General features: G+C 40.7%; 1 protein-coding gene across 2 annotated transcripts in view; it reads right to left on the bottom strand.

Annotated features, from left to right (window-relative positions):
• The window catches only part of PDLIM5 (PDZ and LIM domain 5), a 149,905-nt gene that overhangs the window by 5,527 nt on the left and 118,178 nt on the right, over positions 1–26,200 (bottom strand). For both annotated transcript variants that reach the window (XM_018554498.1, XM_018554499.1), the window contains 3 exons: positions 24,354–24,493; positions 11,378–11,549; positions 1,154–1,334 (listed from right to left, as the gene is read on the bottom strand). In XM_018554498.1, coding sequence (XP_018410000.1) covers positions 1,154–1,334; positions 11,378–11,549; positions 24,354–24,493 — 493 coding nt within the window. The remainder of the gene's footprint in view (positions 1–1,153; positions 1,335–11,377; positions 11,550–24,353; positions 24,494–26,200) is intronic.

Here is a 26,200-nt window from a genome sequence, read left to right as displayed (position 1 = left end):
CTGTGGTTCCTCTGGCCCCTGCAGTGACATAACAGCCAGGCAGAAGGAACATATGACCTAAAGATCTACTACAGATTAAAAAAAAAAAAAAATCTACTGAACCACTAGCATATATCTACTGAACTACTTAGATACTGAACAAGCAGGATCTGCAATGTGGTCACACAACTGCATTTGCGGTTATCATACACAACCATAAGTTGGTCTTAGACACTATGGGGTTGATTTACTAAAAGAGTAAAAGGCATGTTCACTTTTCAAAAGGGATTTTCGCTTAGTGAATATTGTGAAAATTCACTTCGCAAATAAAACCCAATCGCATGCAAGGAAAAGGAAAAAAAAAACCACAGGATTTTTGATTGCACATGACTGGATGGACTGTATGATTAAAGTCAGCACAGCTTCCCCACATGAGCATGCTTTACTACTCTTAAATCAACCCCTATGTATCCAGATCAACATTTAGATAAAAGCACAGTAACGTTCCTCAGCAGACTGCAAGCAGACAAGATAGGTTAGACAACCTGATCTCTAGGTCTCTAGGTCTATGGTCTCCCTAAGACTAGCTATAGACCGGTCAGATTGTCACTGAGAAAAACATGTTGCGAGGATTTTCCTTGTTCTCAATCACATCAATATGCCGATAGGATCCAGATATTCCCCTTGACATGCCCGACATTGGGTAAAACACAACGTCAGCCTGTTTTCCTTTTCTGTGTAGTAAAGGGAATGATCAGAATCCACTCGCACACAGCTTTTTTTTAAAAACTGGTTTAAACATTAGTGGATGTGCGAATTGGTTATAAGTGTTGGTTACTGACTTTGTCCACACCTCCCAGCAACCATAATTTAGCCACAATCCACTGTTATTGTTCAACTGTGCTTTAACCTTGAGGGACTCCGAAAGCTATCCTATGCAGTCACAGGAGCAGCAATGGAAGAGACAAACACTGGGAGCAGCTGGTAATAAGTTATTCAGAAAGATGATCTACGGGTAAGTGTTGTTCACTCAAAGAAACAGAGGATCTTTGGTTTAAACAAGAATGTAAAAAAAAATTAAGTGTAAGTCATGTTAATGAAATTAGTGCCAACTTTATTTTTGACACTCTGAAACCCAATTCACCACGCAGTTTTTAAGATAAAAAATACTTACACCAAGTATCTTCCTTTGGCAACGGGCACAGTCTGGTGCAAAGAACTTCTCATAACAAATTTCACAATAGAGAGCACCTTTCTCCTGAACAAAGCCAATCTCCGCCATATTTTTCTTGCAGTGAGCACAATTGAATTCTTCTGGATGCCACGATTTCCCCAAAGCCAACAAAAATGGTCCCCTGGTGGGAAGAAAATAGGTAGCAGATGAAATTGCTGCACACTGAGCCTGCTAGGTATATGGCAAAAACTCAAAGAGAATGTAACGAGGAGTAAAAACTGGCGGCAAGTCATAAAAACACACTTAGAAAGGGATTTTCTAATATTCTGGAGGCACTGCATCTGGTAAATCATTTTTACAAAACAACATTGTTTAAAAGGAACATAATCTTCCATCATCTTATAAATTACAGAGATATTTGCACTATGCGTTAAAAAGCTGCATTTACAAAGAAGCTACATTAATGGCTGTATGGAATAAATATAACATACGTGAGGAAATTTCTTAAATAAGACCTATCAGATATATTTTTCACGTTAATGTTGACCTTTCAAAAACATGACACATCTGCATGAATTCATTCTGTCTGATATACAGAAACGGTATTTTTTTTAGAACAGCTCTAGCTTTTTACTAAAAAGCAGTCTTTGAGCTAGTCAATGATTTGTCCTTGGCTAAGATGATGTCATCAATCTGATCCAGGCAAGAAGATGCATTTCCTCATTCTCTGCTCCAACAGTGCTCAGTAATGTTGCAACTTTTGAGCAAGTTACATGGTGAGTAGCTGCAGCAGGGATTGATCTTTGTCAGAGATTTGTGAGCACAGCCAAGATTTGCACAGCACCAAGATATACAGTACAGGATCGGGTCATTCTGAACCAGCATCTCAGGCCTGGACGCAGATGCTGACCCTGTGCCTGTTACACCAAAGCATAAGACATCACACCTTCATGGCTTCAGCAGGGGAAAGACAGCTGGGTGCGTGATGGCAGGACTGTGTCCTCACTCAAACCAAACAGCTATATAGTAAAGGAAAAAATCCAGCTGCACTCTGTTCCACGCTGAATCAGTTTATTGAAAGTTCGTCAGTGACACCGAGTCCTGCCCAAGGTTTGCCCCTCAGTGGACATCAGGCAGGAAAAACTTTCAATAAACTGATTCAGCGTGGAATGGCGTGCAGCTGGATTTTTCCTTTACTATATACCTGCATAGTGCCTAAACACAGATGGCCCCGTCATTCTGGATTGAAAGCTGTGTGAAGGCATTTGTCAGGAGAGTACTGCGATCTAAAGAGGTAATAAATACCTGTAAGTGTTAAACTTGCACTTAACATGACAAAATAGATCCACTAGAACCACTTTAAGTACATGCATATTAAAGTAATATGTAGGTTTAACACTTATGGGCATTTAAAACCCAATACATCATCATAGATGAAGACTCACCTTGACAATTCCTTCATTTGCTTTTCTCTCTGGTAGGATGAAGCCATCCAGGGTCAGCATGTGCTTTCTGGACATGAAATGATACAACTGTGTAAATTCTGGTTCCCTGAGCAGTTATCGGCTGTGTTGTTGCAAATCAACCCAAACGTGAACTGCACCACCTTGCATGCCAGCATGGGACAAACCAAAATCTAAAACCACCACAATCCTCTAAAAAAACAAATCAGCTGCACTGCACTTATAAAAAAGTATTTATATAGTATACAGCAGTATGAAAAAGACATATCCTCCTACCCCCTAAAAACAATTTTGAAATCCTATATAGTTAACAGAGGAGCACTCTGCCAAGGGATTACCACTTATAGATGGTGTATAGATGGAGCATGGACCAACAAGCACATATAAAGATTTTACGGCTGTAACAGCAATATAAAGAAAATGCACTTATAAACCCCACAGGTGTTCCACAGGAACACCTAACTGAGGAGAACATGTGTTATATGACCATAATAGATCAGGGGTGTGGAATTCCTATCGCCCGACGCCCGCGACAGGCAGTTTCGGGCGTCGGGCGAGTAGTTTTTTTCTACATTTAGCCCGGCTGCGGGCAAGCAGCACTGCTAAATGTAGTGTGGGAGCCGTTTTGTACGAGTGATTTTACACGGCTGTGCAGTCGTCCAAAAATCACTCGTAACCTGCCTGAATCACGCTTCTCTCCTCGCCCCTCCACTCCCCCCTCCCCTCTCGCTATCTCCAGCGGCCGGCCGTGTACTGCTCCCAGCTGCCTGTCTCTCTCTGCACCTGGGTTTCCTTTTTGCTGTAGTCTTCAGGGTCCCCCCCTCTTGTGGGGGATTGATGACCACGGCAAATTAGGTTCCAGAGCATGGAGCAAGGCAGAGGACGGTTCTCTACTCTGCTCCATGTGTGCAGTGAAACAGGAATGCAGCCTTCCTGTCACAGGAGAAATAGAGCTGTGCCAGAACTTCTGTGTTGGAGGTGACAGGGTCAATAAAGAGAACCTGTCACCTCCAAAAGCTATCACACAAGGGCTTGTTACCCTTGTGTGATCGCAATAAAGTCAAGTAAAAAATTAAATATATAACACTTAAAAATGTAGACATAAAATTGGAAAAAATAAAAATGTAAATACATAAAAATAGAAGAAAAAAAAGGCGATAAAGTAAAAAAATACATAATGAAAAAAAAATATTAAAGCAAAAAAGTTAAATAAAATCTAAAAAATTAAAACCAATCCCTATCATCTGCATGCTAATAAACGCATGCATGGGGCATTGTGTGAGTGGAGTGGGCGATCCGTTACCACACGGCAATCGTGCACAAAACCGTGTGGATGGCCGGGCGGTCACAGAATCTCACAGAATCATCGTGCCTAACGATATAATGCTGCAATAAGGAACTGAAGGAATCCACTAAATATTTATAATTTGCCAGTGGAATAAATCAGCTTTTATAAAGATGGTATGCAATCATGCACACGCCAAACAAGTGCCAAAATCTCACCTTGAAAAAAATCGGGTGCACCAGAATAGAATTTGTAACCAGAAGTGAGCTGAAAACCCAAAAGCAAGCTAAAAAAACCCGGAAGTCTCATACTGGGGTGCAAACGAGGGCAATCAATAGTTATGAATGTGCCAAACTAAAGAGTTAAGATAATTGGAGCGAACAAAATTATCAAGGAAGATCAAATAGAAAAAAAAAAAAAAAAATGGAAAAAAATAATAAAGTAGGCAAAGAAATTGAATTAAAAAAGGAGAACTATGGGGTGTTTTTCCCCATAGTTCTAAGGGTCACAGGAGGACAGAAACTAGCGTCCTCCCGTGACCCATAGCTCAGTATTCCGTGAGCTACAGCTTGCTGTATACCGAGACCGCCACAGCCGGATGGATCCCGGCATTACTGTCGAGATCTACCCAGCTGCGTGATTGACAGCTGGCTCTGCCTATCTAGAGGCAGAGCCAGCTGCACCCGCCCCCTCCCCCATCTGTTCCGCCAGTCAGTGCTGGTGAATCGGAGCGGGGAGGAGGGGGAATCCCTGCAGGGAGCCGTGAGTGAGTCACAGCTCTCTGCGGGGACAGGATCGAGAAGTGAGCGAGCGTCGGTATGTGTTCGCTCACTTCCCGATCTGTTGAGCCGGTGTGACAGTTTCATTGTCACACGTCAGCTCGAACTATGAGGCTGAGTGATTTTCACTCACCTCAGTTCTTTTTTTAACAAAGTGGAAAAGATAACACAAATCAACACTCTTAAAATATGCACCAAAAAACTATGAACGATTAATAAATATTTTTGGTTAAAAATTATAGTGTTGCTTTGTTTTATAACAGATTTAAATAATTTTTGGTCCCTGATATTTTTGTTCCATCCAATTATCGTTAATATTAACTATGGCACATGCATAGCTATTGCTTCCCCTGGTTTGCATTGTAGCATGTAACTTCCGTTTTTTTGAGCCAAAGTATGGTTTAAAAAAAAACTAACTTTCATTTAGAATACAGGAGGCGAGGAAACCGAGGAAATGCTTTCCCCTGAATGTTGCATACAGATTACATAATCTCAGCCTAGGCAAAGTCACCTAACCGGAGCTGAAAGACTGCTTTTGAATGATCATGAATTAAACTGTTGCTGTATATTGAGACATGTCATGCGAACAAATGTCTGAAGCGGATATCCCTGATTCTGCTTCTCACCTCGCTTGCACTTGCTACAAAGTTAGTGTTGCAGTCTGATCACTGGGGGGAGAGGATAATGAGGATCGCTACAAATACAGCCTATTTTAAATGGGACAACAGGAGGTTGGGGGGTGTACAAGTTCACTGTACTAATGAGTCCAAATGCATGGCGTGAATAAAAAACTGCATTCCAATACCTGCTCCTTGGGATGCCATCCAACACACATAATGGCATTTTAATGAAATTGTTTAGAAAGAATATTGGGTGTCATTTGTAGAGAGTGACTGGAGATAAAGTGTTCATGTTACTGTTATCCTCCCTGGCGGTAATCCCAAGTGTGGCTCGGGGTTAATTTTCTGTACCATAAGTGGTAACCCCGAGCAACACTCAGGAATACACAGCGCGTCTCTTACCTTGTCCCTGGAGCCGCGCTGTGTCCTCCGGCTGATGCAGGCATTCGTCTTCCGGGTTCCGTCCCTTGCGAGCGTCCGTGTCGCAGGGGGGCGGAACCGGCGGGGAGATTCAAAAGTAAAAAACCCCCCAAAAAACCCGAAAACAAATAGAATGAAAAAAGTAAAAAAAAAAGAAAAAAGAAAATCATACCGCCAGGGAGGTTAATAACCAACTGTCTCTCCAGAACAGGTGAAGAAATGAAATAAAAATCCTGGCTGGTTATGGACACCACACACACACCTTTCCTTTCACACAATTTTAATAAAATTGGACATGCATTGGAATAAATGTGTATAAACGTAACAAAAAAATGAGTTCACATTCAAAACATTTTACAAAATATATTTTTAGGATTTCTATAACGTACAGAGATAAATATGAAAAACATTAATGAAATCCTAGCTTGAATTTTGCTGTCTATTGTAAACCTCAATAATAACTGTACTTCAACTGGAAATCTCTTGAGGCAGAGTGAGTAATGCAAACACTGACCTAACTTGATACCCTCCATGCTCTGGGCAAGCACCTTTATCCACTAGTATCCTCTCAGCTATGTAGAGGTGCAACAATAGCAGCCCTTATGTACAACAAAATGTTCTCTTCTCCGAGTGTCAGCACAGGCTAATTTAACTGACTCATTAACAAAAGACTGACACTAAAGAAGACAAGCTTCCCTGTTCCAGACAGTATTGAGTTTCTATCTGTATTAAAAAGACAGGCAATGCAACCTGCAAAATGGGACCCTGAGAGCGTGGAAATGCTATGGAAGGTATCCCTAATGTAACTCGGGACACAAGAGGAAAAAAGAAGAGGAAAAAAACCCTTCAGCAACAAAATCCCTACACAATGATGGCTCTTTCAAGATTACGAGTCTCTGATCAGTACACAAAGTTCAACTGCAGGTGAATAAGGGATTATGTGGAATGCAGAATATTCAGGATCGTGCTCTGTGTTCCCCACCCTTCAATAAGGTTACCACACATACAAAGCAAGACACAATGGATTCCAAGTACCGTATATACTCAAGTATAAGCCGTCCCGAATATAAGCCGAGGTACCTAATTTTAGCCAAAAAAACTGGGAAAAAGTATTGACCCGAATATAAGCCGAGGGTGGTAAAAAATTATACAGGGTAGTATAACACAGCGAGAGCATCTGAATATAAAAATATCTAGGCCTCATACTGTCCACTAGTGATATGCAAGATGCAACTGGACTTTTTTATTTTATTTATTTTTTATACTGTTGGGGGGCTACGGTGAAATATCTGGGGTAAACAGACCCCTGACATTTCCCTTTTGAAATGGAAAAATAAATTGAAACACAGAGGCCTCAATTTCTTTTTCTGCAGCCCCAGCACTCAATGAATGTGAAAGCACTCAGTACAGAGGCTTCACATTCATTCAGAAAATGATATTAAAAATATTTTACTATCAACAGTTTATGAATGGGGAGGAGTCTCTGTAGTGAGTGCTAGTCCCCATTCATGAATTTATGAATTCACAGGAAGTGACAGGATGACAGCGGCTCCGGTATACTTGCCGCTCTGCCATCCTGAATTGCGATCGCTCCTCTGTTCCCCCCTCGCCGATGATTTTACTTCGGATCCCCGCTGCCATAGACCCCACAAGCGGGGGACAGCAGCGGGGATCCATGGAGTCTCTCACCCCTCCCTGGAGCGGCTCCAGGGAGGGATGAGAGACTCCAGATGCCGGAAGCAGCCGTGCCACGGGCATGAGCTTATAGCAGAACTGTAAATGCCAGTAAACAGCTGCTTCCAAATCTCATCAAAACCTCCCTGATTTTTATGGCCAGTACAGCATCACTTGGGACAAAGCAGACTCCTGCAACTGTGCATCTACTAGCTTGGAGAAGGGGCCAAGGGGGGAGGGGAGTAGCTTGATGTGCTGTGTCTGCGTGTTTGTGGAGACACAACTTACTAGCACACACAAGGGTTAGTGCATAGCACTGTGCTTGAGAAAGGAGTCACTCTAAAACAGGAAGTCAGGACCAGTGCTCAGGGAACTAGCTGATTCTGCAGGAAACTAAAACTTTTACAATGAATGCTGTTCCTTGATGTGCAAGTGATTTCATCAGCATTTGAAATGGCTTAAAATCTAGAGTTGCAGCTAACGATTATTTTCAAAATCGGTTAGGCGATTATTAAGTTCGATTAATCGGTTGATCGGATAAACAAAATAAATTTTTTTAAAATGGCTCCAGTGATAGGACTACTAGTTTGTATTGAGATTGTAGTCCATCACAGGAGCAAACCTGGAGCGGTGGAAGTAAAAAAAAAAAAGTGTGGTGTGCAATATAGTGAAATGGAAAGTGTAAAATTATACAGCAATCAATGCAGAATGGCACCGGCTATAGAGGACAACAAATCCCAGCAATAGTACATTATACAGCGCAATGCAGAATATCACCAGCTATAGAGGAGCACAACAAATCCCAGCAATAGTACATTATAGTTGGCGGTATTCTGCATTGTGCTGTACAATGTACTGTTGCTGGGTTTTGTAGTCCTCTATAGATAGTGGTATTCGGCATTGCACTGTATAATGTATTATTGCTGGGATTTGTTGTACTCCTCTATAGCTGGTGGAATTCCGCATTGCGCTGTATAATGTATTATTGCTGGGATTTGTAGTCCTCTATACAGCGCAGAATATCACCGACTATAGAGGAGTACAACAAGTCCCAGCAATACATTATACATACAGTGTATAATGTATTGCTTTGATTTGTATTCCTATGTATAATATACAGCAAAATGTACCATCAGCTATAGAGGAATACAAATCCCAGCAATACATTATAGAGCACCGTGTGGGGGAAAGTGCAGGCTTACCTGAGCAGTCTTCCAGCAACTTGCTTCTGAGATCGGGCCTGTCTATCGGCGGCTGTCATCCCCCCACACCTGCTCCTCCTTACTACATCTCCCCACGTCCATGTGCCGATTGTGGATGTGGGCGGGGGGTGAGTGTGAGGCGGGAAGGAGGTGCGGCGTGTAGAGCGTGGATGCGGGCGGGTCTGGCAGCGGTGAGCGTGAGTTGGGGAGGAGGTGCGCCGCATGTGTGGAGCCATGAACAGGGCCAACTGAGCGGAAGCCGATTAATCGATTATGTTGATTAGTTGTTGCAGCCCTATTAAAATCCTTTTGACTTTAATATCACTTTACTATGTGCATGGTTATATTGCACAAGCAAGTCGAGGAGTAAGTAGATACCCAACATGCCCAGGTTAAAAATGGTGTAAACTGCGACATAATTCAGTACCCCAAAAAGTCCATAGACGCTTTAAAAGCCCCCACAGGTCATCTCTGAATTTGGTGCAGACACTGTCCTTCCTTCTGGGGGATGGCTACTTTTCTTCCTCATGGTCCCTGTGTGTTGTAAAGTCGTCACTGCTCCATGCTCACACCTGTGATGGACTACGATCGCACGTTTAGTTTACTAATTTGTATTGAGATTGTAGTCCATCACGGGAGCGAGCTTGGTGCGGTGGCTACTTTACAACACACACAGGGACCATGAGGAACAAAAGTAGTCACCCTCCAGAAGGAAGGACAGTGTCAGCACCAATTCAGAGATGATTTGATGATCTACAGCCGAGTGATACACAAATAAGATACATTTTTGTTAATAGTTAAGGTACTTGAATGCATTTTTAGGATTTAACTCCTGAGTTTAGTGTCACTTTAACATGCAAATATTTAAAGGAGAAATAGCTGAATTACCACTTTAACCCCTTCATGACTGAGGCCCTTTTTTCATTTTTTGCACCCATGTTATATTTGTCAGTCACGAAGGGGTTAAAGGCTATTTTTTGGCCACAGTCATCTATCAAAAAACGTTGGGCAATCTTACAATAAGCTTTAATAAAAGAGTGATTTCCAAAATGTTACCATTTAAATCAGACCACGGTCTTAGGATGCGAGTAGCCAAAGCCACTGGACAGATTATGAGATGCATAGTGACAGCATAGTTATCCTTTTTATTAAAACCTGTCCTATATGGAAAGCTGGACATGCAGTATCACAACTAGAAGATTAATTTGGCTTAGATGTATTTACTAGGGCAAAAAACATTTCTAGTCCCTGCCCAACATCTAAACATTCAGTTGTTTATTAATGACAGCACCCCCAGGAAATTATGAACTGAAGTGAAAGATGCTAGGCTTACTAAAAGGCTATTGAGAACAAATTTAAAAAGGAAAAAAAAAAAATCAATAATTGACAGCGCAAACAAAAGCAAGGTATGTTATCTTGAGGATCATGTCTGGCTTTATATTCTGTTAAGTAGAGCGTCCCTGTCCTGGATGTATTTTGGCTTCAGAACAGGTGTCGTAGTCTGTCACTTGATACAAGTGCCCCCTTTACTGCAAGGTATTCTTGCCAACAAGGGCATGAACTGAAATCACATTGAAACCACCTGCTGTAGCCATTAATATGTGATCAGAGGAAATGGATCTAATGCGAACAGGAGAAAATGATTAAACTTCATCGGTAACAAAACATGATAACAATATGAAGCACAAAAATAATGCTGATGATGCACTCAAAAACTAAGAAGCAAACCTTCACAGCTGTTACTTTTTAAGGTCCTGCAATCAAATCACCAAACAATAAAACAATAAGTGGCCATTCACACCTCTCCAGTGTGGTGTAGGAATGTGCGTTAATGCATGTTATAGTGCTTTACAGTGTCCTTTATCATTAGTGGCAGCATAATGCTTTAACCCTCCTCACCTCTGATGCACATGTGTTGCAGTGCATCACAACACCTGGTAACACTATCCTGCTTTGTGGTGCCCTGTGCTGGAAAAATATGGTGCATGTTCAATGTTCATCTCTGTTTTATGCCTTGTTCACACCAAATGCAGAGCAGATCCGCTCAGGTTTCTGCACACACAGTGTGTGGCGTTTTTGCCACGTTTTTGATGCGTTCCGGGCCTATTTGGTAAAAACAAAAATTCTTTTTTTTTTAGTTTAACATTGGCTTTAAGTACGTTCCAGGCATTTGGATGCGTTCCAGAGCAGGTAAAATAGGGCTTGCTGCAGTTTTTTCACCTGCTCTGGAACTGCACGCTGCGATGTGAACCGCAGCAAAAAATACCATTGGAATACATTGGACGCAGTTTTGATCCGGTCTGTAACTGCTCTGCACCTGCTCCGCGCTTGGTGTGAACAAGGCCTGAGTGTATTGACAGCCCATTTAATTGAACAGGCTGCCTTAACACAAAACATGCAACATAACACACATGTGTTCATGTGACACACCAATAGGAACCGGTGTAAATAAAGAACTTGGAACAATTCTCAAAGTACCAATCAGTGATTAACCAAGCCCCTTTTAAAATTAGGAATTTGGATTCAATCATTAACTGTAGGTACTTTTGTGAAAAACTGCTGTTGTGATTTAGCCCATACTAGGGTGAATGAGGTATTCTTAATATTCCTTGGCCAACTAAAGAGCTAGAACATACACACACAGCCAAAGCTCAGACCATGTTTGGAGCCTGGGCTGTTGTATTCCAGATGGCTGTTCAAATTCAAATGACTAGTTATCTACAGAACTGTAATATACATTTTAAACATCTGTATCAAAACATTGAAAACATCATTGCCTACCTAATGACTAGGTTGCAGATAGCACACATTGGGGTGCGTGTCCCGGCAGGTATATGTTCTGCCCTCTGGAACAATGTATCTTGATCATCCATAGGAGGTGGTACAAAGGGTTTGTTATCGGATGCAGGTGTTCTTGTAGAAGGCGGATTTGTGATTCTTCCAGTAGAAGATGCTGAAAAACAGAAGTAAGACAGTTAAGGTGCTGCAAACACGACTAAATATATTTCATCACTAACTGCAAACAATTATGTTATAAATACACAATAAGGGAGATTTACAAAAAACAGTTCTTAAATTTGTCATGGTAAATTATACACAATATGCAATATAACTGTGGCGATACAAACATGGGTTATGCTACTGTTGACATGTGGTATTTATGCTGCACTGCTTCTTAGCACAAAAATCCACTAAATCACATCTGTAAATCCCCTGGTTCTGACGTATTGGTCTGGGATCCTAGTACAATATATTATTTGAGAGTTGTCAAAATCCTGGTGAAGGGGGAATTGTTTAGCCCTCGCACCCAATGGCTGGTTTTGGTGCCTTTTTTTACAACTGCGGCTTAATAAAATACAATGTAACCATTCCTTCTGGTTCAGCTTCATGTAGATTTCTCAAGCTGGATAACCCCTTTTACTAGATAGGCCTCTGCTTTGTGGAGAACTGCCAAACTCAGCTGAACAAACTAGAGACTTTTCTTTGATGCACCAGATAAGTGGGTCCAGTGCCTTGCCTCTACTTCTTCTTTGACTTGTGGTATGGGACAGTTTTCTTGATCCTGACTTTACCACCTAGCAAGTCAGCGACATGAGTTTTCAGATTTTACTAGCTGTATGCTTGTTCTTGGCATGAATCTTGGAAGGTAATGGAGAAGGATGGCAGCCCTGGGGCATGAACCTTTAAAAACGAGTCCGCAATCACATCTACAAGTTTCCTTCTCACGGGTTCACTTTGAAATGGAATACCAGACTAAACTGATCAGAATTTGACAATGTTTTTATTGTCCCCGTCAATGAGTTAAAGACAGGGCTGCAAAGAAAACACCCAACAGGGAGAAAAACCACAATAATACACATTGCTATAGTAAAAAGAGACTGTCAGGACCTCTGTCAGACGTTTATGTTGTTGTGTCTTCATTGTTAAGATTTCCCTCACAGTGGCAACCAGAAAAGTGAGAAGAAATATCCAGAACAGGGATCTAGACAATACAAACCCTACCTTATCCAAAACTGAACATATTTTTGACTAGAGTTTTATTTTATGTCCATACTCGCCTGTAAATTATACAGAGGAGAAAAAAGGCAAACATTTTTTTTTTGTATTTGCCAAAAACAATAAAGCTCCAAAATGACAAAAAATTGCATGATTCTTTGTAGATATTTAAATGTAGATGTAAAATCTAACTGGATGACATTTCGTTTTCTTTGTACAAAATACTGTTTACACCTTCTTTGCATCTCAGCCCCTGCAACCTACATGTTCTCCCTCCAGTGGCAGCGGAATATGCTTTCTTAGGGAAGGTGTCCCTATTGCGACAGCAGTAGAAATGTCTCTGCAGAGTGTTGGCACGACCACCAGTTTCCAATGGAAGAGCATGTGACAGTGTGACAATGCAGGAGAGCAAATGGGAGAGAGTAAATAAGCATGGTCACCCTAAAACAGATAGTTCCAGAACAAGGACAAGGACCTTCACAAGAAAGGTCCTTGCAAGAATAGCCTGTAATTCTAACAGTGCATGGCCAACTTTAGATAGACTGCATTTTGGTGGCTTGATCTCAAGGCCTTTGGGACCACAGTCACCAAACAAACCATCGGTAACACAATACACCGCCATGGATTGAGATCCTGCAGCGCCGGAAGGTCCACCTCCTCAAGAAGGCACATGTACAGGCCCGTCTGAAGTTTGCCAACAAACATCTAAATGATTCAGAGAAGGATTGGGAGAAAGTGCTGCGGTCAGATGAGCGTTCTTTGGCATTATCTCAACTCGCCGTGTTTGGAGGAAGAAAAATGCTGACTATTACCCTAAGAACACCATCCCTACAGTCAAGCACAGAGGTGGAAACATTATGCTTTGAGGTTGTTTCTCTGCTAAAGATACAGGCCGACTTTGCCGCATTGAGGGCCCAATGGAAGGGGCCATGCATTGTAAAATCTTGGATGAGAACCTCCTTCCCTCAGTCAGCTCACTGAAGATGGGTCGTGGATGGGTCTTTCAGCATAATGACCCACAACATACCACCAAGGCAACAAAGCAGTGGCTCAAGAAGAAGCACATTAAGGTCATGGAGTGGCCTGGCCAGTCTCCAGACCTTAATTCTATAGAAAATGTAAGGAGGGAGCTGAAACTTCTAGTTGCCAAGCGACAGCCAAGAACCTTAAGGATTTAGAGAAGATCTGTAAAGAAGAGTGGATCAAAATCCCTGCTGAGAGGTGTGCAAACCTGGTAACCAACTACAAGAAACATCTTACCTCTGTGCTTGCCAACAAGGGTTTCTCCACCAAGTACAAAGTCATGTTTTGTTTGGGGATCAAATACTTATTTTACTCACTGAACTGAAACTCCATTTATAACATTTGTATCATGTGTTTTTAATGGATTTGTGGTTGATATTCTGTCTCTATCATTTAAAATGCACCTATGATAAAAATGATAGACCTTTCATGGGCAAAACTTACAAAATCTGCAGGTGACAAATAATTATTTGCCACACTGTATGTACTGGAACTTTTGTATATATATTTCCACCAGATCTGCTATTTTCTATGCAGAGAGGTTTTATTTCCAGTTTTACTGCAATCTAACCACTTCCGAGCCGCAATACGTTTATATACGGCGGCCCGCAGAAGTGTAAAAATAAAAAAAATTAACCACTTGCTGACTCGGGTGTTAAATCCCCCTTCCTGTCCAGGCCATTTTTCAGTATTCAGTGCTATGGTACTTTGACTGACATTTGTTCCGTCATGCAACGCTGTACTGAAATGAATTTTATACAATTTTCTGGGGACAGATAGAGCTTTCTTTTGGTGGTATTTAATTGCCACTGGGTTTTGGTAAAATATACACACTTGGGTAAATAGACACCAAACATGTCAAGCCTTAAAATTGCACGTGCCCGCGAAATCTCATAAAACTACAATACCCAAAATTGGTCATCAGTTTAGTGTCATCAGTAATTGATGGCCATAAAATGATTGCTCTCACTCAGATGTTTGCGGCAATATGTAACATGTGTAGCGCAATTGTAGTTTTTGTGCGCTGGCACACCTTGTGCGTATTTATGTTTATATGTGTGGAAACGTGGGGGTGGGAGACTTAAAAAAACCTTTTTCATTTTATTTATGTGCCTTGTTTTCCAATTTTTTTTTCACTTAATGTTATTGCTATCACACAGGAGACCAACCATCCCCTTATGTGACAGGCACACTGGCAGGTCCTCTTTATGGAGACATTAGGGGTCTCTAAGATCTGCTTCACCAGTTTCTTCTCTGGCTATAGCAGCCAGAGAAATGACAGCTGCATGCGGAAATAATGTAATTACACATCACTTTCGCAATCAGATGTCAGAGGGAGATCAGCATCGAGGAAGATGCTGAACTCCCTCCCATCCACCCATGCCGGTCCCGGGCTGCAGATGGTGCAGGATGGGGGGGCGGCACTGCAGAGGGGGCGCAGGGCAGCACGTACAAGCGATCGGACGGCTATAGAGCCGCCAATCAGGTGTACGGTAACAGAAAAAAAAAAGCCATTTATTTATGGCGACCCGCCACTGGGAGCTTGCCGTCCGTCCATTTTTTTTTACAACGGGCGGACGGCAAGCAGTTAAAGTAACATAAGAAAAAGAAAAAAATTCAAAGATTTTAGAGTCCCCTGTTCCCCACGCGTTGGTACACCTGCGTGCGAAATGGCGCTACACATGTTACATATCACCGCAAACATCAGAGTGACAGCAATAATTCTAGAGCCATTAATCACTGTTAGCACTAAAGTGATGAGCGCTAAAAGCGTTTAAAGTGTTCCCTATGGGAAATTTGGGGTACTGAAGCGAAAGCAATTTTAAGGCTTGACATAGTTACATAGTATTTAAGGTTGAATAAAGACATAAGTCCATCAAGCCCAAACTATTGTGTGTATGCATTTATGTTTGTTTGGAATTTATATACCTGACGTGACCCCATCTTTCACATTTTATAAAAAAATTGGGTATTATATTCTGTTTCTGTGCCCAAAATATCATTTTAGTGTATTCTATCCTAAAAATACTGGTTTGATAAAACATTTGCGCAAATACTGTGTGACACAAAAAATTTATTTCAAAAAATATATCATTGTTTGGGGGTTTGAAGCTGTTTTCTAGCCAAAAATGTTATCATGTGTGCGCAAATAGTAAGAAATTGTTTCAGACAGCAAGTGGTTAAAGAAAGACATGGTTTCAGACAGCAAGTGGTTAAAGTAAGAAATTGTTTCAGACAGCAAGTGGTTAAAGTAAGAAATTGTTTCAGACAGCAAGTGGTTAAAGTATTCTGGTGCAAAAGATTCAAGTGTCACCAGCGTCTACACATGTCCAATGTATTTTGTAATCACGGCACCCAAAAAGTTAATATAGGATTACCAAAACAAGGTGCAGCTCATAGACTGTGCGTTTGAGCTCTACAGATGGGGCCACCTGAAATCCCTGATAGACAAGAAACTCCTCTACTTTATAAAATGACAGTTAAGATGTACACAATGTAATGGCTGAGAAAGAAAGCAGCCTGGCAACATGTCCAGGAAGAGGTAAAATCAGGTGATAGCCTATGGAACACAGCTTTTTTTTTTAGAATTGAACAGGACTGCACTAGCGCATAGTTTTCTACAGTGCAGCACAGATTAGCTAATAGCACCTTCTCCAAATAAAGATCATATTTCTCTTTACCATTTAATATTTAACTTTCTATTATTTTCTGCTCCACCCTCTTACTGTATGAAATTCGGTTTCATGCTATAAGCACGTTATTTGCATGGCTGACATTTACATATCACCAGCATTTGTCTCACAATAGGCTTTTCTTAGTGCAGTCAATGTTTGTATCAGTTATGACAGCATACATTCCTGTGGCTTGTTGTCACGAACAAAAATAAATCAGAATAAAGCAAAATTAAAAATGAATGATAGATGGGTTTAACTGAAGCAAGCAGGACACATGATGTCCTTACCTGACAGGTGTTTATTACAACAACAAAAAAATATCAAGGCAACCTATGGCTGAACAAAGCATGTGATATTTACTGTACATGGTACAGAGGTTTGCAGTGACATAACCCTCCTCTAATATTCAGCATAGGGAGCTGCACAGTTGGAGGGAGAGTACTAGCAGACAATCAGGAATTGCTGCAGTGACCCTATGCTGTAACACTCACTCTAGAATAGAGCCAACAAGGGTTTTGCGGTTTCTTCACTTTCCAATTACAGGCTTGGGCAGGCCATAGACCGGGCTGTATTGCTCAATCGTGGTCTCAGAATATTGGACATGCTATCTTGCAGGGTTACCTGGATCACAGGATTGGCTGAATAGAACAACAAATCTTTTGGCAGGTAAAATTGTTCATGTACTTACAGTGATGGACAGCCAAAAGGTTTATTTTTTTCACCTTTACATACACTTTAAATCAACTGTGCATTTAACCATTTGTATACAGATTAGCCATACAGATGTATTTACATCACTACAATTAAATGACACATACTCCCTTTTCAGCAAGAGCAATACAAGTGGGCTTACTCCACTGAAGTGTGGAATATACAATCCATAAATCACTTATAAAGTGGATCTTCATATGCAGATACACACACTCATGGGATCACAATGCATATTTAAAAGTGATATGAAAGTCAAAAGGGGTTTTAAGCTTCAAATGCTGAATAAATCACTTACAATGGATGCTGCTCCTTGGAGGTTAAAAGCTGCAGAATCAGCTGGTCTCCTGAGCACTGATCCTGATATCCTGTTTTTGGGTGGCTCCTTTCCCTTGCAGGAACCTATGGAGCCACCCTAGTGTGTGCTGATAAGCTGTCACCACAAACACACAGTCACAGCAAGACAAGACACTCCCCTGCTCCCTTCAAGACAATAAATGGACTGCTGGAGTCTGCTCTGTCCCTTGTGATCTTGTACTTAAACAGGAAGTTCAGGGAAGCCAACTGTTTTTTTGGGAAAAAATGTAAAGACATACTTTGCAGGACAATGTAGGTTTGAGTGACCTGAATTATTGAAAAAAAAGGTTTGAGAGTTTATTACTACTTTAAATCACAAATTTAGCAGATGTGCATTTTTTTTTAATATGACACACCAAGTATGATGCAACTCATTCTGCACATTACTGGAGAGGGTCCCGTCCATGAAAGGCTGTAGTCGCTTTCTTAATTTAAAGAGAAAGAATGTAGTTTAAGTGAGGACGTATTGAGAGAGAATACTCCAGTTAGGTTTTAAAACCACTTCTGTGGCAGGTCCTTATGGGTGTTAATGCCGGTTTTTCCAGCTGCCAGAGAGACAGCTACAGCCTAAAGCTGGCCATACACCTTACAATTATCTGCAGATTTTCTGTGGTCAGATGGAAAAGATGCAACAGATTCCTCCATCTATGCTAAACTGTGTGGATGGAGTCATCTCCACCTGGGCCAATCTGTTGCACCTTTTCCATCTGACCACAGAAAATCTGCAGATAATTGGAAGGTGTGTGGGCACCTTAACACTAAGCTGAGGACCAGATTGACCCAGCCCCTTCTTTAGAGTGATCAATAACAGTGTTCTGATGACCAGTATAACAAAAGGTTTCTGCTTGTAGTTAGAGGAAACCCAACAATATCTCTGCCATCAATGTAAATTCCTGTGGCAGCCATCTTTTAACAGGGCAGATGTATTCCAGCTATTCCTCCCCTTTTTACTGATATCAACAATACATGAAAACAGTAAAACTGCCACACAAAAATATATCGCTATATTAAATGCAGCCATTTTAGCATTTTCTTTTTACAGCTGCAGGTTGAACCAGGTAAAATGAAAATGACTAAAAAGCCTCAAGATGGGCGTTTCCACAGTTGCTTTTATTTAGCATAAGAATTTACATAGTAAAGCCCAGACTGACAGAACAAACAGAAAGGCATTCTATCTGTCCACCCAATCCCCTTCAAAGTTTAAACTTTAAAGGCCCGTTCACATTGAGCGATTTACTCTCCAATGCTTCTCAACGGGGCAAAGGGTCCTGCTGTCGCGGGTCGTGTGTCGCTACCGCAGGACCCTTTTTAGAGCGGATTTAGCCGCGATTCAAGCTTGCTCAATGCAAGCATTTGCGCGATATCGCGCGACAATGCGCAAAATGCAAATCTCGCGACAAACGCGTGATTTGCAAACCGCTCAATGTGAACGGGGCCTTAGTGTGAAAAAAAAAATAATAATTCTTCTGAACAGGCAGACCTTGTATCCTTTCCAAATGTCACCAGAGCAGTGAACGGGTTGCCACTTTCATAAAGGCTTTTTGTGTTTTTAGATTCCTACCTTTACATCTGCTTACATGGCTGCTATACTGTACCTATTCATACTAGTGACAGCAGTCTGTAATGACTAATATTTTGCAAACTTTCGTCAAAATAATATGACAGGTTGATGGTGTCAAATAGAGAATGGAAAGTAGTTTTCTAAAGGATTATGTCTTTTTTAATGATCCTTTTAGTACTTTGAAGCAACTCTGCAATACCCTAGGGGAGAAACTAGCAGGGGTAGCCAAACTCCGGCCCTCCAGCTGTGGCTGAACTACCAATCCCATGAGGCATTGCAAGGTTGCACAGCCGCAGACATGACTCCCGGAGAGAGATGCATCATGGGATTTGTAGTTTCACCACAGCTGGAGGGCCGGAGTTTGGCTACCCCGGCTCTACAGGTTTGTGAAGTTCCTTACTTTGCTTTCTTTTTCACCATTGACTATTTTCTTACAGTAAATCCATTGAATAATTAACACTTAGCTCAGGGGTGGACACATTTTTATGGAATTCAGGAGCCAGTATGTCCATCCAGGAGCCTGCAGGATTTTTTTTTAGGATTCAGTTCCATTGACACCAACTAGAGAAAAACTAAAAAGTTAGACAACCAGCTGTCATTTTTAAGGAGCATTGGCTACCTGGCTGCTGGGATTTAGTTTGGCTTGACTTATCAAGCCGAACGAAAAGTCAACCAAGATTTGCAAATTTACATTCCCGACATTCAGCAACATATGTTCTTCAATAGGGAAACTCATGTGCATTGTATTCTCTACCTAAAGTGCAATGACTGCCATCGGAGATTGCTGAACATGTATTTTCAATAAAGGTTCAACATTTCCATGTGGGGGTGGGGTGAATGAGAATATGTCAGACATTTATTGTTTTGTATCTGTCCCAGTGACACCCACACCCTCTCATTTCATGTCCTGGTGATACCAGGCCAGGAAGCAAGGAAACAGACAGAGAGAAACACTGGGTGCTGCCATCTTGGTTGTTGTACAGCATAGCTAAGGTGAAGCCGGGCTTTCAATCACGACCTGCACGTAAAAGACACCTCTACCCTTATCGTGGCAGACATGTAAAACTGCTTTCTGAAGTGGCCAGGAGGAGTGCTAGAAATGGAGATGAGGGTTGTTTAATTTTGATAAGTTGAAATGGCTGTACATCAGCAATAGTACAGCTTAATCTGTGTAGTCTGTGTGTTGTGGGAAAAGGAGTGCATTTAAAAACAGATGGAGTAGATTATCATCATCATCATCATCATCCAGCATTAATATAGTGCCAACGGTTTCCACAGTGCTTTACAAAATAATGGGAGACACTACAGGTACAATACAAAAAGGTGCAAGGGATATACAAAAAGGTTATTTATTGTGAAGGGTGGAGGTAGTAAAAGCACAGTTATTAGGTGGAGGAATAGGCTTCCCTGAGGAGATGAGTCTTTAAGGATAACCTAAAGGCAAACAATGTAGGACAGACAGGAGTATGAAGTTTCATAGGAAGGGAACATCTTTGGAGAAGAAGTACTGGAAGCAAGCATGGAGGGAGGTTTTGAGGAGGCTTTGCGAGGAGTGGAGAGGACAGTTTTGGTGATGTTTTGCTATGAGGTCGGGCGTGTAGCGGGGGGGGGAAGCTGTGGATGGCTTTGAATGTTATGGTTAGTATTTTTAATTTTTTATGTTGGTCATGTGGGAACCAGTGGAGGTATTGGCAGAGAGTGGCTGCAGCCATTGAGCGGTTGGTAAGGTGAATAATAATAATAATGTCCGTGTAAAGGCAAGTCAAAGAAGAGGGAGTTGCTTTAGTCGAGGCGACAATAACAAGGAAGTGAGACAGAAGCTTTATGGTACCAATTGTCAAGAATGGGTGATTATCAATGTATCAATATGTTAACAAAGGAAAGGTTCACATTATAATGAACCTTTAAACATTACCATGCTTTCAGCATCTGTAGACCAACTGCATAAGAATAGTAAACTTGTACCTAGCGTGTCTTCAAGCAATAACCACACACACACACACACACACACACACACACACACACACACACACACAACAGGTATTTAGGAATAGCTATAAGGATCAATTTTCATTCACAAGCAATCCTTAAAATGGATTAAACACACATTGCCTTTTGATCGACTGGTTCTCACTCTAGTTTATAAGCTCTGCAACACAAATCTATAAGAAAGCTACACAAATCTTTATCCCAAATGTGTAATTTCAGCCTGCCAGCTCTGGTGAGTATGGTCATGCTCCTGTCTTTTGAGCAAAAACAAAGGAAGTTCTGTAACTCACAGCTTCTAAGATGAAAATGTTCCTCGCTTTCCTTCATGCAAAACCACTTGCTGAACTTAATGCCAAATTAGGTTATTTTTGAACTCCATTCAGATAAGATCATTTACAGCTAATTAAGTTCTTGAAAACGTAAATAAATAGAATAAATCATTTCAGCTTACTGTAGTAGATGGCATTACGAACACTGGCCCTTATTAGTAAATAGTGGGTTAGAGTTTAATAATTGCACAAATGCATTAATTGCACTATACGTTGGACACAAAGATCAATCTCTAAAGAAACATTTTACTGTGACTTCTTCACAGTGACTAGGCTTCACATTAAAGAGACCCTGTCACTGGACCAAATAATTTGAACATCATCTCATAAGATTATATGTGCATTTAAAAAAAGGAGGGCCAACCATTTTTTTGCCATAGTTTTCCCACTGCCGATCCAGAGCACCACTGTGCCCGGGATCGGTGCTCAGGATCGGCAGTGGGAAAACTGCTCAAATTTGAAACAGCCAGTGATGACTGTTTAAATGCAAGCGTTCTGGCGTCTTCTATGGTGAGATGGAAAAACTGTACATCTCTGAAACGACTGATCATTTTGACCTGTGCCTGCCTATGTATTTTCTTCATTAAAATGCTTATGTTTTTGACACGGTTAACTTAATTGTGAGTAACAAACTGAAATCATTAAATCAGCACCAATGTATTTTACAAACATATCTAGAGTAAGTGTAGATTTTTAAGTGTACCGGTTAAGTTTCATCAACCCATGCTTAGCTGGCCTGTTTTTTAGTATCTGGTACAGAAGGTACTTGTACAAGTTAACTTAATTACATTGTGCTTATTCCAAGTTTGGAAAACGAATGAAACCTGTACTTCAATGGCATACGATATGATGCTGGCCTCACTAACATGACATGGGTGAAATAACAATGGGTAGGATACATGAAAATCTTGTGCATGTATATGAGAAGAGAATTTGGTACTGATATTAATGACCTGACTCTTTGGAGAGCAGAGTACAAACATCCTGTATTACAGAGTCTGAAAGGTTCAGCTACATCATATTTGTACTTTCTGAACATCTGACCAATCGGTCCTTTTACTCTCTGGCCAAAAGGAGCACCCTCCCCCTCCAAATTCAGCAATAGTTGGATAGATTCCACACATATAATTACGGTTTTCCCAGGGAATAGTATCACTTTGTAGCTAAATACTAAAGCAGTGTTTAAACTTTCTTGCAATATCTTATTTCTCATTATTTCCTTTAGGGAAAACATGCGCTTGAAAAAAAAAAAAAGACATTTAAGACAAAGATCACACAAATTTGGGTCTCACCCCAAATAATAAATAACATTAGCGATGTGCAAGGCCTGTTTAATTGAAGGGCGTGAGAAAAAAAAAAAAAGACACGCAGCAAAGCTAACCAGCTGAACCACACAGAGCATAAACGTACAATGAAAGGACAGTTCAATAATCATTAAACCTGACCTATTCTAATATACCTATCATTCTGTATAGCCTTTCCAAAAAAGTAGCTGCGATCAACCAGTAAATAAAGTGCCCCTTCATTAATACAGCCATTTGCAGGATTTGATTTTCAATAATAAGAAACATATTTCGGACAGAACCCTTTCAAAGTAACATGGTACCACCCAGTGGCAAACATGATTATTGCAGACTAACTACTAGCGTATTGTAAAATCCGTGTATCTGATAAGAGGAAACTACAGGCTAGGTAACCTAAATTTAAGGAGAGGCTCTTCCAACATTCAGAACTTGTATGTGTATATCTACTGTAGGACGCCGTCAAAGAAATACAAACTGCACAATAACCACACAGTAATGCTAACTTCATGACATTTTGGAGATCCTTGTGACTGTAAAAATAATTGTGTTTATAAAAACATCTGTAATTACTATCCTTATCCACACATTTTTGGGAGGGAGCAGTTAGATTGAAATTCATTTCTGAAGGAGAGCTTCACAGTACATATGAATAGGTAAATTCTTTTTTGTACTGTCGGGGCATGGAAAGGTTTAGAAGAATTTACCTTTCCCTGGCCCCACGAAGGTTGACAACCATGGCTATAGATAGTACACTGACACCATGAACATTGTGAGAAAGATACAAAGTAAGCAAATGTTTGCAAACATGCAATTGTTACATCAATTTATTGAAAAGCCTGGTTTATTGGAAGGGGTGTAGGGACCTTTGAGCCCACAAACTCAGGAATTCTTTAGATAATTAGAACACTGATCTCCAGAATTCCCCAGACAGCCTAAGGATGCAAGAGAGGACAAATAGGTGCACAGTAGATGTGCACCGAAATGAAAATCGAAACAAAAAGAATGTCAGGCCGAAACCGTAAATGTTTTTTATTTTAACTTTTTTTATTTTATATGTATTTTTTACTTTAGTTTTAGGGGCGTCGCTGAAATATTAGGGGTCTAAACAAATCCCTGATATTTCCCTTTTAAAATAGAAAAACAGATTGAGAACACAGAGTCCTCAAACTTTTTTTTGCAGCCCATGTTATGAGTGTTCCTGTTAATTCATAACATGAGAACAGAGTATGTTTACTATAGCCTCAATTATGAATGAACAGGAAGTGTTGTAGATCACTTCCCATTCATAATTGAGGCTATAGTAACCACACCATGTCCTCAATTATTTACAAACACTCAGCGATCACTGAGTGTTTGTACTTCTCTCCTTCCTGACACACTGTCACAGGAGGCTGAGCGAGCGGAGCTCAGCCTGCTGTGACAGCGCTGGCTGTCTCCTCCCACACTGCTCTCCTCTGATCTGTCACAGGAGGCTGAGCAGTGTGGGAAGAGAGACGCCGGTTGCTCACAGCGCTCTCCCCACGCAGCGCTCGGCCGCCTGTGACAGTTTATCTCCTCCCTGCTGGAACACAGAGCAGCGCCCAGCGGGGAGGAGAGTGAGAATGGATGCACCGCTATATCTGCCAGAAAATGGCACTTTCGGCATTATGCCAAAAGTGCCATTTTCAGCCGATATGTTTCCGCAGCCTATATATCGGTGCATCCCTAGTGCAAAATAAAATCTGGAAGAAGACTTCAAACCAATCACCTCTGACCTTTTTTGAGGAGAACCACATTTTCAATGCCACACTTTTTGTATTACATAATTATAGTTACCTGGTTGCAAGCCTGCTGATTTGGTATTGCTTGAGGAACCACTGGGTTTGTATGCAGCTGGCCCAGATTTGTATGAACTGGGCATATTCTTAGCTGGTTCAGCAGAATAGGTAGCAACTGGGGTAGTTTCCAGTGGATCACTGTACATTAGAGAGGAAAAAAAATATGCATAGGTTAATAATAGATCTCTATTAATCACTGTATATGAAGTAAAGAAAAAACAGTAAACATAAAAAAGGACATGCATTTTAAATAATCCCATTCATGACCTTAAAATTCACTCCCTCAAAATGCACATAAAGCTACTCTTGCTAGATTCTGCAGAAATAGAGAAGCCATAGTGTCACCGACACCAGTGGAAGTAACAGCTAGAAAACACGAAAGGAAGTCATAGGAAATATCTAAGAGGGGATTTCACACTTTGAAGTTGTCACTGGTACAAGTGTGCACATTGAAAGATTTCCTCTTTATTCCTATTCTGGTGACAAAATGTTTGTTTGGATTTTTCTTCATGTTTAGCAGTTGTGGGAGTAATCGCTAGAATAAATTAGCGGGGATAAAATCCCCAGCAGGGGCACAGACAGCAATTCTCACCATTCTATCCAAAATAACAAGGTTTGCTTTTACATACTAATTTATTTAGTACTTTATTACTGCTGAAAATGAAATACACATACACAGAAAACATACACCTAATGCATTACCATAGAAAATGATGTATGCAAAACTCCATTATCAACACTGACATTGCAAATAACATGGCAACACTGCACAAACATGAGATGTATAACAATCTACTTGTATTAAAATATTTACAGTAATGCATGCAAACCTTAGACAGCATAAACCTGTTACAAACCATCACATCAGAGGCCATATAAAAAAGCTTATGAACAAAAAAAAACAAAAAAAACATATAAACTGACAGTAAAAACTGCAAGTTAAGATGATCAGTAGGTTCAGAGATTTCTTCAGCTGAATTCATAGACAAATTTTGACTTTCTGTTAAAGGATAAGTGCACGTCTCCTTTTCACCCTGGTTTTCTGACCAAACCAAGCCCACCCACCCCAGATGCATACTTACCTTGGTCTAATGGCCTCCGGTGTTTACAACCTGCTCCACAATTCTTCAGTGTCCTGTAGGCATCTGTACCGTATATCCCCATAGGCTTTCATTGCATGAAACCCATCGCTCTATTATGTCTTATACATTCTTTTTGTACTAATTATATATCTATATATCTATATATAAATAGATATATATATGTATATATCTATATCTATCTATATATATATCTATCTTTAACCCCACTCAAAGCCGCCCCCCCCTAAAAAAAAAAAAACCCAAAAAACAGGAAATAGCAAGGGAGAGTAGTCTCTTTCTAAACTTCCAAATTGCCTAAAATATTTATTTTCTACCGAAACACAGTGCCAAACCAGAGGCCGTCAAAATCGATGTTCGTTACCATAATAGTATCTCACCTCACAGATTGTTCACTGGTAAGCACACCAGTGGACCTTCTTGCTGGCTTTGAATTTGGAAAAGATGGTTTAATGATAGGTTCTATAAGAAGAGCATCCAAGAGAGAGCGATAGACAAAGGGACCAGACAGTCTAAGCAAGCGAATGGAGGAGTAGAAATAAGGAGGTTGAACATTTTTTTTTTTTTACACAGTACAACAAATACAAGACGACAAGGTTTTTTTCACTCCCATACACTTTACCAGTTAAATATATGTTCGAGGTGTTAAACACATGATATTTCCTAGTGTATGGTGCGCACACTGAAGGAATACAACTTCCAAATAGTGACAAATGCATATTATGGTTTAGTAAAATTACCCTTA

This window comes from Nanorana parkeri, unplaced genomic scaffold (genome assembly GCF_000935625.1).
Source record: "Nanorana parkeri isolate BGI_ZX_2015 unplaced genomic scaffold, ASM93562v1 scaffold162, whole genome shotgun sequence".
NCBI classification, from domain to species: Eukaryota; Metazoa; Chordata; class Amphibia; order Anura; family Dicroglossidae; genus Nanorana; species Nanorana parkeri.
Note: the sequence above shows the minus strand (reverse complement) of the source record. Positions and strands in the feature narration are given on the sequence as shown.